Source organism: Sus scrofa, chromosome 17 (genome assembly GCF_054392235.1).
Source record: "Sus scrofa isolate SSC_HxYL_T2T_F1_AM1 chromosome 17, Sscrofa_HxYL_maternal_Yorkshire_Landrace_v2.0, whole genome shotgun sequence".
Taxonomy (NCBI): domain Eukaryota; kingdom Metazoa; phylum Chordata; class Mammalia; order Artiodactyla; family Suidae; genus Sus; species Sus scrofa.
In genome coordinates, this window is record NC_139399.1 from 54194089 (window position 1) to 54210103 (window position 16015).

Sequence of the window (16015 nt, forward strand, 5' to 3'; positions counted from 1 at the left end):
CCACTCATATACCTTCCCATCATCCATCCGCTCATCTTATCCATCCCAACTATTTCCTTCTCTATTTGCTATGGCAACTACTTTTGACTTTTGAGCACTCAAAATATGGCTAAGTCTAAACTGAGATGTACTTAAAGGTAAAATGCACACCAGATTTCAAAGATGGTGCCAACACAAGACTTTAGACCATCTAAATTACATTTTTTCTATTGATTACATGTTGAAATCATGGTACTGTGAATACATTGGGTTAAATAAGATATGTCTTTAGAATTAATGTCACCTATTTATATATGCTTTTTAAACTGTGGCTGCTAGAAAATTTTATATTACATATGTAGCTTGCTTTATACTTCTGTCAGGCTGTGCTGGTTTATACCATCCATCATCCATCCATCCATCCATCCCATCTTTCATTCTCTCTCTTTCCTCTAGCCATTCATCTACATAGTTATCACATTTGTCCATCCCACAGATATTTAATTCACATCTCCTATGAACCAGTGACTCTGTGGGACATAAGAATAAGGAAACTGATGCTTCCAGCAGTTGCGGAGCTTGCCAGGGTTGGCACAGTTCGAGCGGGCATCATCTGATCCACTAAAATCAGGTCATCTCATCTTTCACCTTGGCTGCCTATTTGCTTAGTTTGCTTAAAGATAGAAAAGGGATCTATCCTTTTCAATGTATGTGTGTCCGTGTGTGTATGTGGGTGGGTGGGTGGCTATTGGACTAGGAGCTCCACTGCCCCTTTCACCAAGGGGAGCACACGTTGTGGGGAGAGAGACCCTTCAGAAGCCTCTCCTTGGTGGCCGTCATGAAAGGGTTATCCCCCACACAGATATTTGCAAAAATGTGGGTTCTTTCAGATTCCCAAACTCATTTCCATGACAAAACTCTTGGGAAGAGAGGATGAAGGGCTGGCTTTTGCAGAACAATCTTCCAGCTGTAATGACGACTGAAGATGGCGATGGGAACAGGAATTATAATTAGAATATGAAATGGGGAAAATTAATCTATTCCAGTCAGTGGTAAGAGATGTTCTCCTGGCGTTTCATGGAAATTCTTAGGCTGTTGTTCCCCTCTCCATTTTTTTTTTTTCTCACATTTTAAAGCATATGGAAGGTTGTGTGATGTGAAAAAAGATTTTTGACTGAGGGGCTGCCAAACTGGGAAATATGCACAAAATTTAAGTTCTTGGGTGCCTTTGCTTTGTGTGTCCCTGCATGCTTGTGTCATATCTGTTTGTGTGCACACTTCCGTGAGTTATATTTACATTCACTTGCAGATGTGTGGTATATTTATATACATCTGGACATCCCCTCCTTTTCTGTGTGTGCGGGCTGGGGGTGTTGTGTACCAGTCACATAAAGTGTCTGTGCTGTGTGTACTCATGCTTGTGCTCTGGACACCTGGGTCTGTGTTGGTTTGCGTTACCCACATATGTGTTGTCCATGCATGTGTGTGACTGAGCAGTCTTGCATGCTCTGTTGTATGTGACATGGACCCCCGCTGTTTCGTGGGGCACATGTTGTCGCCATACTTGGGCACACTGTGTGCATCGTATACCTTTGTGTTCAGCATCACCACTGTGTGGTGGGTGTCCGTGTGGACGTTTTTGATCTTTTCTGTGCACACAGAGGAGGAGGAGGCTCTGCTGTGCCCAGGCTTTGTGACTTCTTCCCTTGGCTTGCAAGTTTTTTCTCCAGAGAGCCCCAACTCCCCCACCCCCCAACAAGAGGAGGGCTGAGGGAGGTCAAGCCAGGGGAAGCCTTGCGGGGGGTTTCGGGGTCCCTTCCCTCCTTCCTCCCCCTACCCCCCAAGGGCTCGGAATAGGGGAATGCTGGGCAGAGGTGGGCAGAGGATAGACCCCACCCTACCCCCAAGCCACCATCCTGGGGCCTCTTCCACAGCTGCTCAGTAGTCAGGTCCAAGTCCTGTGCTCCCGGGGACCATGCAAAGCACTCAAACCAAAGAGGGGCTGATGAGGCCCTGCCTTGGGAACCTCCACCAACTTCTTAGATTTTTCTTGAAGCAGGAAGCAAGCTTTGCTCTGGCATGTGGCAGCTCTTTCTTATTGGAATAAACAAGTGACCGAAGGCTGAGAGAGCCTTGAGGGAGCTCTGAGGACCTCATAGGGACCCACTGCTTGACCCCTTCCCTACCACAGGCATGTACCCCAACATCTAGGCTCCCTGTTCCTTCCTCACCTCCCCCCCAGTGCTGCTCCCCACTGCTCACTGTAAATGATCCTTCCCTCTCCGAACCACAAGCACATACTTACCAAACACTATCATGTGCCAGGCCTGGGTGGATGGTTGGTTATGTAGTGGGGTGCAGCCAAGCCGTGAGCCCCACTGCCAAGTTGCTCACAGCCTCGTGGGAGAGACCAAGCCCAAGAAGCAAACAGACTGCTCGGCAGTGCAGCCTTTCCCCAGTGGCGTGATCTCGGGCAACAGTTTATCCTCTCAACCTCTTTCCATGGTTTGAAACAGGGAAAATGATACTGGTTTCATTGGCTGTTGTGAGTTAAAGGAGATCTTTTATGGAAAGCATTTGGCTCAGCGCCAAATATATTCATCCGTTCACCAAATATTTGTTCATTGTCTGCTGTGCTTGTCAGGGAGAGATTGGACCAGGGTGGCTTCATTCTAGCCAGCATTTAATAAGTGGGTTCTCACACAGAGTTTGGGGGGATATCTTTCCTTCTGCTCCTTTGATACGGGTTCCTGTATTTTGAATCCCTACCATACTGTTCGGTTACGATTGCTTTATAAGATATTTCAAACACAGGGTTAAACTTAGCCCCCCTCCACTTCCCATCATTCTTTCTTTTAGAACATCCTTATAAATCTCATGACTTTTAAAAAGGTCTTTTATCAAAGAATATATGGCCATGGTGACCCATCAGATAGTACCCAGGAGCTTCTGTTGAGGGCACTCTGCCCTGCCCAAGTCGTAGTCCTGTTCCTGATGCCACTTGGTGCCAGGCTTTGGGGGATCGGGAGATGACCAAGGCACAGTTCCAGCCTCCACGTTGCTCCGAAGGCAGAAGACAGATGTGGACACAGATGTTGTTAGAGGGACAGCCAAAGGAGGTGAAAGCATGGCAGGCCTCCTGGAGGAGGTGGTTTCTGAGCAGAGCCTGGAAGCCTGAGCTCCAGGTGCAGTGTGGTGGATGGGGCCCTGTGTTTGGGATCATGGCCAGACTCTTAAGAGTGGCACGGCCTTTTCTTTTGCTAGTCTGGCAGTCACCCAAGGTCCCTGCCCATCCCTGTGATGGAGGCACTTGGGTATAAACCCTAATCCCAGACCCCCAGTGGAAAGATGATATGAATGGTGTAGTGGTTGCTTGTTTCCTTCATTCATTTGTCAATTCATTCATTCAACGAGCATCTGTTGAGTATCTACTCTGTGTCAGACACTATTCTCAGTGTTTAGGAGGTATCGTTGTACAGATAGACCAAGACCCCTGACCTCAAGGGCCCTCCATTTTCATAGCGGAAATCCAGCTGTAAGCAGTGAACATGGTAAATAAGTCAATTACACAGAAAGCTAGAAGGTAAAGGGGCTATGGAATGATGAGCAAGGCCAATCCGGGCAAGGGAGTCGGGGGTGTGGGCTTCAGAGCCCACAGAGGTAGGAGGCTGGCATCTGAGCTGTTGTTAGGAAGGACTCTCTGAGTGAAGAGGGTCTGGATGAACTGATGATTGTAGGTATGTGGACTTTTCCAGCCTCCATGAGTGCCACTCGGCAACGTCCATCCGATGTCCGTCCAATTACACATGCACACCCAGTTGGGTGCAGCGACTCTAGAGACTAATCCTGCAAATAGACTCACGCCCTGCAAAGTGAGGGATGCATGAAAACATTCACGGGAGCACCGTGGGAACAGCAAATGACTGGAAGCAACTCAATTGTCCATACGCGTAACTAGCTAAATTTACATGTTACAGCTATGCTGTGGCATGCTAGGTACCAGAAAACAAAGCTAAGTCCTGATGTAGAATGCTTTCCAGGATGTGTTGCTAGGAGAAAAATAAGGTGTAAAATGGTGTGTATAGTGCACTGTCATTTGTGTGAAAGAAGAGACTCTAATGTATGTGGACTCTTTCTGAAAGGATGGATAGGAAGCTGGGAGATGCAGTGGCTGTCTCTGGAGAGGGGCTGTGGGGGCCCGGGAGGTGGTGGGGGGAGATGACTTTCACTCTGTTGCTTTCTGTACTTAGGGAATTCTGAACCCTATGAAAATAACCTCATAAAAAAATTTCAAATATAATAAAGTGGCCAGCTCATGTTGGTGCCCTACCCAGATCCCTTTACCGTCCAGCGCAGCTTTCTCTCGTCTGCTGTGAACACTGGCTGCAGATGGTTCACAGCTGACACAGTTCTCTGTGGCCCTCCTATTTGGCCACAGTTCTCCTTGGCCAAATGGGGGCCACCCTGCTCAGGTTATGATCCCTCCTGTCCCTCAAGGACAGCCCACAGCCAGTGACTGATGTCTGCGGGCTGCAGAAGCCCCACCCCTTGCTTTGTGTTGGGGCTGACTCTCAGACCCCAGAGCTGGTGGTGGGATCAGGCTGCACGAGTCTCCAGCCTGGACCCCATCCTTGCTTAGCTCCTCCCCCTGCCCTATCCTGATCCCTCCCTCCCTTACCGGTTCTTTCTAAGGAGCACTTCTCAGCATTTGAAGCATTTGAATCCTTGTCTCAGGCTCTGCTTCTAGAGAACTCAACCCAAGACATTCATCTCAAGGGAAGGGAACTGGACTTGAGCCCAGTGCTCTGAGCATTTCAGTGCAGCATCCCATAGAGAGAGAACTCTATCATTAGCCTGATTTGACAGAGGCACATCAGAAGTGTAGACCCCAGGAGTTCCTGTTGTGGCGAAGCAGAAATGAGTCCGACTAGGAACGACAAGGTTGCAGGTTCCATCCCTGGCCTCACTCAGTGGGTTAAGGATCCAGTTTTGCCATAAGCTGTGGTGTAGGTCGCAGACTCTGCTGGTTGTTTCTGTGGTGGAGGCCAGCAGCTGTAGTGCCGATTGGACCCTTAGCCTGGGAACCTTCAAATGCCATGGGTGTGACCCTAAAAAGCAAAAAAAAAAAAAAAAAAAAAAAAGAAGTGTAGGCACCAGCTCAAGATCACAGATCAGGGAAAAGGGAGTCACTGGTCCTGGAGCCCCTGCTTCTCTCACCACACCTGCTCCCTGTTGCAGATAGATGTTCCAGAATGCAGCCTTGGCAGCTTCCCAGAACACAGGGTTGTAATTCCTGTACATGGTTTCTACCCCAGTCCTCACTGCCTGCGGTCACGGGTGCCTTAGGGGGTGAAGATGAGGGGCAGACCCACTTAGAATGGGAAGACCTGGAGGATGGTTTAGGGCAGGCTGTCCTGATCCTGAGGGACTGGAAGTCTTGGCCTCCCTCCAGCATGTGGAATTTCAGCTCCAGCTGAAATGCAGGGAGAGCCTGATATCATCTTGGCCAGGGAAAATGTTTGCATACTTCCAGAGTTGGGGAGCTCAGTATCTGACAAGGCAACCTGCCATACCTATGGACAAGTTATAAAGGCAGTCCTTTCTCCATCCTAAGTGTGATTAATAGTGCTCACCAAAGGAGTTCCCATGGGGATGCAGCAGGTTAAGGATCTGGCATGTCACTGCTGTGGCTCAAGTTAGATCCCTGGCCCTGAAACTTCCATATGCCACGAGTGCAGCCAAAGGAAAAAAAAAAAAAAGGAATTCCCAGAGTTCTTGTCGTGGCTCAGTGGAAATGAACCCAACTAGCATCCATGAGGACTCAGGTTTGATCCCTGGCCTCGCTCAGTGGGTTGGGTATCTGGCGTTGCCTGAGCTGTGCTAAAGGTCGCAGACACAGCTTGGATTCCACGTTGTTGTGGCTGTGGTGTAGACCCATAGCTGTAGCTCCAAATAAGACCCCTAGCCTGGCAATCTCCATATGCCATGGGTATGGCCCTAAAAAGACAAAAATAAAATAAATAAATAAATAAATAAATAAATAATTAAGGAATTCCCGCTGTAGCATAGTGGGTTAGGAATCTCACTGCAGCAGCTCAGGTTACTATGAAGGTATGGGTTCGATCCCCAGCCCAGCTCAGTGGGTGAAAGGACCTGATATTTCTGTAGCTGTGGCATTGGTCCCAGCTGCAGCTCACATTCAGTCTCTGGCCCGGAAACTTCCATATGCTGTGGGTGTGGCCATAAAAAAAAAAACCCCAAATTAGTGCTAACCTAAACCCTGAGGCCCACAGAACAAGGACTGTTCCTTCTACACTAGAGGGAGGCCTGCTGGGATGTGGGACTGGGCATCTTGGGCTCAATCTTGGCTTCTCAAAGCTCCAAAGTCTTTTCAGCTTAGTCCTTTTAGCCCCCTGACTTGCTCCAGCTTCTCCTGGGCCCCTCTTGAGAACGTTTTCATCAGAGCTGCCTCTCTCTTTCTCTGTTCCAGTTTGATGGTGAGAGTGCCTACGTGGGGATGAGTGACGGAAACCCAGAGCTCCTGTCAACCAGCCAGGTGGGTGCCCATCCTCCCTGTCCAGCCTCGGGCTGGCTGCAGTGGAGCCGCTCTGGGGTGGGGGCGGGGCTGCAGAGCGGGGTGGGGGTCGGGGGGGAGGCACAGCCCGATACTGTCCTTTCTCAGATGATCACGCATACCAGCTGAGTCCCCTTGAACTGAACAAACCAGGACTGCAGTGTTTTCTGCAAATTAATGGTCTGGCTACTGTTGGCTTAAAATGGGCATCATTGAAAACGCGATGAAACTCGAATGTGTTGTCTGCACTCTCCATGCACAGAGGGGAAATTTTTAGCTGCAGTGACTAGAGATGTCACGTGCTCGCTGTGGTCACCACACAGCACCCATGGGGGCAGACCTTAGTGTGGTGGCACTCACCTCCATGCATCGGCCTGCTGGGCTCTCCCAGCCACCTGGAGTTGTTTCATGCCGCTATGGACACGGCACAGAGGGAGGACAGCAGAAGCTTTCTTTGTGGTCCCTCTCGGGGGTGAAAGGGGGCTGAGTCATCCCTAAGCAAACCTGTCCCCAGCCCCAGCCCAGCCCACTGGGCGTCTCAGGTGCCAGCTGGACAGACTTCCGACTAAGAGCCCAGTCTCTGAAAATTAAGGTTTCTTTCCCCCGGAGCATCCTTCTCAGAGACTCAGATGCCACAGAAGGGCCTCACTGCTGTCTGGGACCCCAAGGAGGGTCCCACAAACATCCTGGAAAGGGGTTCCCTAAAGCAGTGGTACCTGCCGGGTGGCATTAGCTCAGGGTGCCAGATGGAAGGCCAAGGGGTTTCAGAGCTGCTGAGACACTTGGGGTGCTGGAGGACAAGCCTGTCCATGGAGTTGCTGTCCCCCTCCTGGCTATGGAGTCCTGGTGGTCTGGCAGTCCAAGTTGGGGGGGCCACGACCACATTTTCCAGCTGGGGAAACAAGTCTATTAATCCACAAACATTTATGTACCCTACTATGTGAGAGGATGTGTGGGGGACACAGGTGAGAAAGACATGGGCTTGTGGTCCTTAGGGAACACTGCCAGTGAGGGAAGATACTCTCATCCCAGTGCGGTGTGGAAGCTCCATTACAGGGCGCTGTGGCCTCGTTACTGGGTGCAGCAGCCCCCTTTCCCGCCACTGCAGGGGTGCATGATGTCATGCCCCTTCTCTGGGCTGCGATGGTGTGAGCACTGGGGTGGGGCGGGGGCTGCTGAAAAACTGCCTTTATATTGCACTGACTTGTGCCAAGCTGCAAGACACTGCTGGGCAGGGTGCCAGTCCTGGAAATGCTCATTTTGGAAGAGATCACAGAAGTCATTTAATTGTCCATAGTCCCCTTGGAAATGTGATCATCTCAAAAGACCAGAGCTTATCTCCTCCAAGTCCTTTCCCTCCTGAGCCCTGGCTTTCAGAACCATGGTGCTATGGAGGCATCGGCTCAGGCTCAGTCCCTACTGGAGAGTGTTGGCACTGCACTTCCTCCATGAAGGGCAAGTGGGACTCAGTGGGGCTCCGTGTCTGCTCTGGGCTTGGGCAGAGTCCTTCAGAGAGGAGGTGCAAGATAAATAAACATCCCCCCAGAGCCACTAGCAGTAGTCTCAACTGTTGCCCCAACACTGGACAGTTTGCAAAGCCCTTTCTTGCCTCGGTGCCCTTATGGGAGTGATGCCAGCTTTCTGTCCGATGGGAGGAGTAACACCTGCCTCCTAAGTTGTTTTGAGATGTAAACGAGGTGTGTGATGTGGATTCCGTTGGTACCTCCCTTGCAGATTCCTTTCACCAGCCCAGGATGAGCATTGTCCAGGTATTGTGAGTGTTGGCTGTTAACAATTCACAGCTGCCCCTTCTCTAGCGATTATTTACCACATGGGTACCCTGAACTGGGCAGGGGAATAGGAGATGGTTTAGAAGGCCACACACCTTGTCTCACGGGGGTACCAACTCAGCTCCTCCCTGTGGAGTCCAGCTGAGATTACATCCTTACTCAGCTCTTTCTCCTGCCCTGTCCTCATTCCTTCCCTCCCCTTCTCTTGAGCCACTTCTTTGCAGGTCACTTTCATGGGAATCCCCATCTCAGCTCTACTTCAAGAGAATCTAACCTGAGATAGTTACGTAAAGTACCAGTGTTCCAAAAAACCCAAACAATGTCTTCTTTTTATTGCTTTTATTACCCTAAAGAATGCTTTGGTCACACGGGATAAACCTCTCATCACTTCTTGTGCTCGTTCACAGCCTGCACCTCTGTGCAGTGTTTCCTCTGATGGGAATCCCCTGGCTGTTTTCACCCAACAAATGCCTGTTTGTTCTCGCAGGGCCACTGCAAAGATCACCTCCTTGGTACAGCCTTCCTAGCTGGGGGGAGAGTTTTCCACTTCTGTAGCTGTGAACATCACTTCTGCTAAAGATTTCAGACTTCGTTTGAAGAGTTATTGAAAGAGCTGGTGTGTGTTTGTTGGGGCAGGTGGTTGGAGAGAACCAGCAAAGGGCTACTTCCAGCATCTTTTATTTATTTAATTATGTACTTGTTTGTTTGTTTGTTTATGGCTGTGCCTGAGGCATGTGGCAGTTCCTGGGCCAGGGATTGAACCTATGCCATGGCAGCAACCTGAGCTACTGCAGGGGCAATGCTGAATCCTCAACACAAGGGAACTCCCCAGCCTATTTTGCTAGTCAAAGCAAGTCACTGGGCTTTGTTAGTGAGAGACAGAGAGAGATCGAGATTGAATGGCATGGTCAGATTTGCAGTTTTAAAAGCTCTCGCTGGCAAGTGCCAACACAGGGAGACCACATGAGAGGCTGTGGTAATGGCCCAAGTGAAGGATGAGGTATTGTCCTCGATGGTGTAGAGGAGACGGGGGAAGAAGAGGATGAATCCGAGATGTGTTTTGGAAATAAAGTCAGTAGGTCTTGATGATGATGGATGTAGAGGGAGAGAGAAAGAGGGGGGGAAAAGGATGATTCCCAGGCTTCTATGATGAGTCTGTTGTCCAGCATGATGGTACCGTTTTCCGAGCTGGGGATGGTCTGAGGAGGTGCAGGTTTTATGGAGCCAGACTTGGACATACTACATTTGAGATGTTCGACCAAGGAAGCGGATGGTTGTACAGGTCTGGAGCTCCTGGGGGAAGTGCACTTGGAAGTCCGTGATATTCAAATCTTGAGAGGATGACATTTTCGAAGAGCGAGGAGAGTGAGAAGAGCAGAGGACTGATGACTCTTAAGCATTGAGCTCTAACATTTGAAAGTAAAGTAGAGGAGGAGTTCCCCTTGTGGCCCAGCAGTAACAAACCCAACTAGTATCCATCAGGCCACAGGTTCGATCCCTGGCCTCGTTCAGTGAGTTAAGGATCCGGTGTTGCTGTGAGCTGTGGTGGAGGTTGCAGATGTGGCTCAGATCCAGCGTTGCTGTGATTGTGGTGTAGGCCAGCAGCTGCAGCTCCGAATCGATCCCTAGCCTGGAAACTTCCATATGCCACAGTCGTGGCCCTGAAAAAAAAAAAAAAAAAAAAGGAAAAAAAGCACAGTAGAGGAGAAGACAACTGCAAGATAGGTTGAGAAGCAGTCACTAGAGAAGTGGGGAAAGAACATGGAGTCTTAGATGCCAAGGGCAGACTGTTCCATGAAGGAGGGAGGGGATCTCGGGGAAATGACATTGGATCCAGCTACTTTCCTGTCAAAGGATAATCTTTAAATAAATCAGAAATTTAAATGTACTCAAGGAAACTGTAATGGCACCAGAAAAAAAAGCCTTTAAGGTATACTTTACAAGTTTGGAGTAAGAAAGCCATTTCCATGCCTCAAAGTCTTAAAAGACTTAGAGACTTGCTAATAAATAAAAATGAAAAACAACTTTTGTGTGGTCAAAATAGCATAAGTGAGGAGTTCCCGTCATGGCACAGTGGAAGCGAATCCGACTAGGAACCATGAGGTTGCGGATTCGATCCCTGGCCTCACTCAGTGGGTTGAGGATCCAGCATTGCCGTGAGCTGTGGTGTAGGTCGCAGATGCAGCTCAGATCTGGCATTGCTGTGGCTCTGGTGTAGGCCAGTAGCAACAGCTCCAGCTAGCCTGGGAACCTCCATATGCTGCAGGTGCAGCCCTAAAAAGACAAAACGAAAATAAAAAAAAACAGCATAAGAGAAGTCATAAGACAAATGAAAAATTGGGCAAGAATGTTTTCATCTCACAATATAGAGAAAGGACTGATTTCCCTAATATGTAAAGAGTTCCTAGAAATCAATTCAAGACCCTGGTGGAAAAATGGGCAGGAGATATGAACCAGTGGTTTACAAAAAAGAAATAGAAATGGATCTTAAATATGTGAAAAAATTCTAAAAAAAAGTTTATGGGAAACAAATTAAAACTACCACTTCACCTATTAGATTGGCAAAAATCCGACAGTTTGATAACGTACTGTGGTGGAACCCCTGTGGAGAGAGCGGCAGTTTTAAATATCACTGAAAGGAAAGTAAATTGGTGTAACCCTTATGGAAGGCAAATTGGCAATATCTATCAAAATTACAAATGCTTTAACCTTTAACCAATGATTCCTCTTTTGGAAATACAGCCTACAGATATATTTGCACACATGAGAAATGATATATTCAAGATTATTCATTTTGGTGTTGTTTATAATGGCAAAAGATGGGAAACAACTCAATGTGCAATAATATGAAGCTCACTGCATAAATTAGGAACATCTATCAAATGGAATCTTGTGTGGCTGTAGAGAATGAGTGAGGAAACCAAAGGGATAGACCTCTTTAGACAGATGATTTACTGAAAAAAGCAGGACGGTGGACAGCAAGTACAGTATGTTCCCATTTATGCCAAAAGGATAGTAAGAATGTATGTTTCCGTGTATTTGTACAACTCTGGAAGTGTGTATGGGAGCTAATAACAGCAGCTTTGTACATTGTGTGTGTGTGTGTGTGTGGTTACTGGGGAAGCAGACAAGGGGTAGCAAAGAGACTCTTTGGGGGTTTTCAACCATGAGGATTTATCATTACTTCAAAAAGTTACATACAATTTAAGTAAGAAGCAGAAGGTCAGTGCTTCTGAGGGGTTGGTTGGAATAGGAGTTGCGATATATCCCATGTTTTTAGCAAAGAAAGTCATCCCGGACTTGAGGAAAAGCAGCTCTGATGTGTGGGGAGATGTCCTACGGGTCCCAGGGTGGATCAAGGAGGGAGTGTGAGATGAGGACATAAACGGTGAGTCTAGACAATGGGTGAGAGGTCTAGCTGGGCAAAGCAAGAGCCAGGGCCATGACTCAAGGAGGTGAAGATTTTTCTTTCTTTCTTTCTTTTTTTTTTTTTTTTTTTTGCTTTTTAGGGCCACACCTGCGGCATATGAAGGTTCCCAAGCTAGGGGATGAATTGGAGCTACAGCTGCTGGTCTACGCCACAGCCACAGCAACGCCAGATCCCAGCTGCGTCTGCGACCTACACCACAGCTCATGGCAACGCCGGATCCTTAACCCCCTGAGTGAGGCCAGGGATTGAACCCACAACCTCATGGTTCCTAGTTGGATTTGTTTCCGATGCAGCACGACGGGAACTCCAAAGATTTCTTAGAAGAGGTTTTGTTGTTGTTGTTGTTGTTTTAGGGCCACACCTGTGGCACGTGGGAGCTCCCAGACTAGGGGCGAATCAGAGCTATAGCTGCTGGCTACATCACAGCCACAGCAACACCCGATCCGAGCTGCGTCTGTGGCCTACACCACAGCTCACGGCAGCGCCAGATCCTTAACCCACTAATCGAGGCCAGGGATCGAACCTTCATCCTCCTGGATACTAGTCAGTTTCACTTCCGCTGCGCCACTCCAGAAGAGACTTTTTAAGAGGAGAGTCTTGAGAATTAATCTTGATGGAAGGCATCCAGGAGAGGGTGATGCTCAGGGTTCCGCAGAGGGAAGAGTTCATTGATGGATTAAGTTTTTGGAGAAGGTGGAAGGGGTGGGTCCTGCCCAGAGGTGGAAGCTCTGGCCTTGGCAGGAAGAGGGTACCGAGGAGAAAAGGAGTGTGGGATGGGATATAGATGGGATGGCTGGGAGCAGAGGGCATCCGCATCTGTAAGCACCTGTCTTCTCGGAGAGGTGGGTGGGTGACCAGCTGAGAGTCAGGGTGCCGGAGGTCTGAGGGATGAGAAAGGTCTGCAATATTTGTTGTAGGTCTTGTGGATTGTGAAAGACTGAGTTCTTGATGCAGGAGCTTGTGGGGGTTGACAGCCTGGGTGAATCCAGGGCAAGGACTTGCCAGGCAGGTGTACCAGCAGGACACTCAAGCATCATTGCCCAAAAGAGAGACTGAAGTGAAGGACCGGGGATCTAAGCTGGGTAAGGAGAGATGAGAGGGGACCAGGCTCAGGGTCGATCACAGACTGGGAAGTGGGTGGTGATTCGAAGGTGAGCAGCCCTGGGCCTTGATGGGGTCTTGGGTGTGTCTGGGGACAGAAGGCTGACAGAGGGGAGCAGACATTCCTGGGAGGTGAGGAGCCCAGAGCCCAGCATCAGTTGGTGGTTGAGCTGAAAGGATCTGGGATGATACTGGGATGAGACGGATGGGAAGCCCAAGACTGGGAGCATGATGGGGAAAGGGGACACTCAGGCGGTGCGTGAGCTGCTGGATGCTGATGGAGCTGAGTCGGGTGGGGTGGGATCTGAAGGGAAGGTGGGCAGTGGTCTGGAGGGGGCAGTGGTGAGGCAGGAGGATGTCACACCTGCTTTCCGACCTGAGATGCACGGGCAGCGGGGGATGGGCAGCTCATCACAGAATGCGTGGGGGGAGGCAGGTTCCCTTTGAGGTGGGAGGTGAGTAGACGTATTTTGAGGTGGGAGGCGTATTCCAAGCTGCTGGGAGAAGAGGGGGTTTTGTTATTCTTAGAGGGGAATCCCAGCGGGCTCAGGGGCTCTTTGGGAGGGGAGCGCACTCATGGTGGGGCATGAAGGTTCAAGGGCTTTCACTTGAGGTGCCCCTTGGAGAACCCTAGGGCTTGTGGAGCGTGGTCGGTACCACCAACTGTGACACTGCCAGGTGTGAGCAGCGCCCAGCAGTGCCCCTTTAGTCTCCCATCCTAGGTGTACCAGTGGGACGTGTGCTGGAGTGGAGTTGTATCATGAAGGCTCGGATTTCCACGCTGGGCCCACTGTGGGACCTGGCACATACCTGGTGCATGGTAGGCATACAGTAACTCTGAGTTTAGCTGATTCTTGCACAAAACTCACCGTGTTTGTGCCTCACCCTTCCTTCATAGATGCCCAGGGTAACCTGGTCAGTTTTTCTTTCCATTCGGATCAAGCATAGACCTAGAGTGGGTGGATAATCTAACCAGGAGGCCAGAAGCAGGTTGCTGATTAGGGTTAGCCCTGCAGTTCCTGGGCATCACCCTTGTGGCCCTGAAGGCGCAGCCTCCTTCCAGCAGGGGGCAGTGTAGGATGCCCAGAATGGGGAAAGAGCCAGGAGTTCTGGGTTCCAGGCTCAACTCTGGCTTGTTCCCTTTCCCGAGTGTTGGTATCTCTTTGAGCCTCAATTCCCTCATGGGAATAATGAAGGAAGATGGGCTGTGGGCTTTTTCCAGCCCTAAATAATGATACTGCTGGTGATAATGAACATTTATCAGTCACATCCTTGGGCTCAGGCACTGAAGCTAAATGTTTTCCATGGCTGGTCTCATTCCATCCGTCAGACGGGTACGGTTGCCCTCCTGTTTTACAGAGGAGGAAACTGCAGCTGCAGAGAGACAGAGGGGTGCTTGAGTCTTTTTTGAAACAAACAGAAATACTTCCAGCAAATGTCCCGGGAGGCAGAAGACCTCCTACCACTGTTGAAATCTCAGATTCTAGGCTTAGTAACTCTGGCCTCTGAATCTGTGTACATCGGAAAGGGCAAAGATGACATGGCTTTTATTGCTTTAATTAAAACCGGGGTGAAGAGCTCCAGATTCATATTAAAATGAAATTGTGTTCTGCCTGCTGTGGTGCAGAGCAGGGAACAGCGGCGATTACTGCTAAGATTACAAACAATCAAAGAGAAAAGGCCTTTTGCAAGCATTTCCTATTAAAGCCACAAACATCACACTTTAAAAATAATTATGGCTGTGTTATCGGAACATGATTCATGAATTCTGAATAAATATGAGGGGCCTTAAAGGAAACTGTTTCAAGGCCATAGATTTTGTTCAAATCTGATGAAATTTAATATCGTTTCACAGCTGGAGAATAAAATGCAAGGAAGGGGGGGAAAAAGCTATGCTGTGTATCTGGGGAGAATTGAGTACATGTCAGGCTGAACTAATGAACGTTCCCTCATCTGTGCTACACACGTGCTCAGAAAAATGGACCAGCCTCTCTTGTTTTCATTGAGAGAAAACTGCTGAGAAGAAGTCGGTCCTTACACCTCACCAATCTTAATTTTGTATTCCAGTGCCTGAAAAAATATATATTTATTTTAAAGCTCTAGACTCCTGGCTGTGAGATGTTTAAATATTAGAGAGCACAGGCATGGGAGGCGTTAGGAGATGGATTTGGGGGGGGGGGGGCTTGGTCTACATTTATTACACCTCCTCTGTAATGCTGCTATTTTTCGTACAATGCAGTGAATGTTTATAGCACGTAGTTTTGTTTCCTTCCAACTATTATGAGAGAAATTGAATCCCAGGAAACGTTCACTCTCTCTAAATGGGATGGAAACAATGAAGATGGTGTAGGAAGTTTATGGGTTGGGGGAGGGAACAGCGTTGGGTTGGAAATGTCATTTCAGGGGTTTTCTTTAAAACAGCACCCCCTCGCCCACTCCCAGCATCCTCTGTAGGGCCTGAGTCTTTGCCAAGGAGGGCGGGAGAGTCCCCGATTTAACACCTTTGTTCATTGCTACAGTGCCAGCTCCTCCAGGGGTCAGGAAGTCGAATGGGCCAGATGGGGGACCTTGGGTGCTGGGTCTTGGCTTTCGAAGGGTCAGGAGCTTGGATCTGGCCCTTTTCAGCCTCTTTCACTGTGTGCCCTTTGGTGGGTCCCGTGCCATCTCTGAGCCCTGGTTTTTGCACCTGTAAATGAGGGCCAAATTGGTGTGTCTGAGGGACCTTCTAGGTTATGGCTTTTAGTAGGTTGGCGTCTTCCACCCCCTACCTGAGACCCTGGGAAGGACAGTGATCTTTTTCAACAGGCCAGAGAGTGGCTTCCCTGACTCGGCTGAGTCACCCCAATGCTGAGGAGGCCCCCTGAGATGGAATCTGATGGCCCTGAATGTGGTCTCAGTGCACGATGGGCAACAGTAAAGAGATAACTCCTGGTCAGATGGGTTATAAAGGTAATGACAGAAGATAGACTATAAGTTTATATATATATATACACACACATATTATATATGCATATATATTCTTTTTAAGATTCTTTTCCATTATAGGTTATTACAAAATACTGACTATAGTTCCCTGTGCTATACAGTAGGACCTTGTTGTTTATCTGTTTTATGTTTAGCAGCGAGTATCTTTTAATCCCA

At 48.9% G+C, this 16015-nt stretch overlaps 1 protein-coding gene across 6 annotated transcripts in view; it reads left to right on the forward strand.

The window, feature by feature from the left end:
* The window catches only part of TOX2 (TOX high mobility group box family member 2), a 238534-nt gene that overhangs the window by 144381 nt on the left and 78138 nt on the right, over nt 1–16015 (forward strand). For all 6 annotated transcript variants that reach the window (XM_085004020.1, XM_085004021.1, XM_021077539.2 and 3 more), the window contains one exon: nt 6470–6535. In XM_085004020.1, the coding sequence (XP_084860146.1) occupies nt 6497–6535 (39 nt within the window). In that variant the 5' untranslated portion in view covers nt 6470–6496. The remainder of the gene's footprint in view (nt 1–6469; nt 6536–16015) is intronic.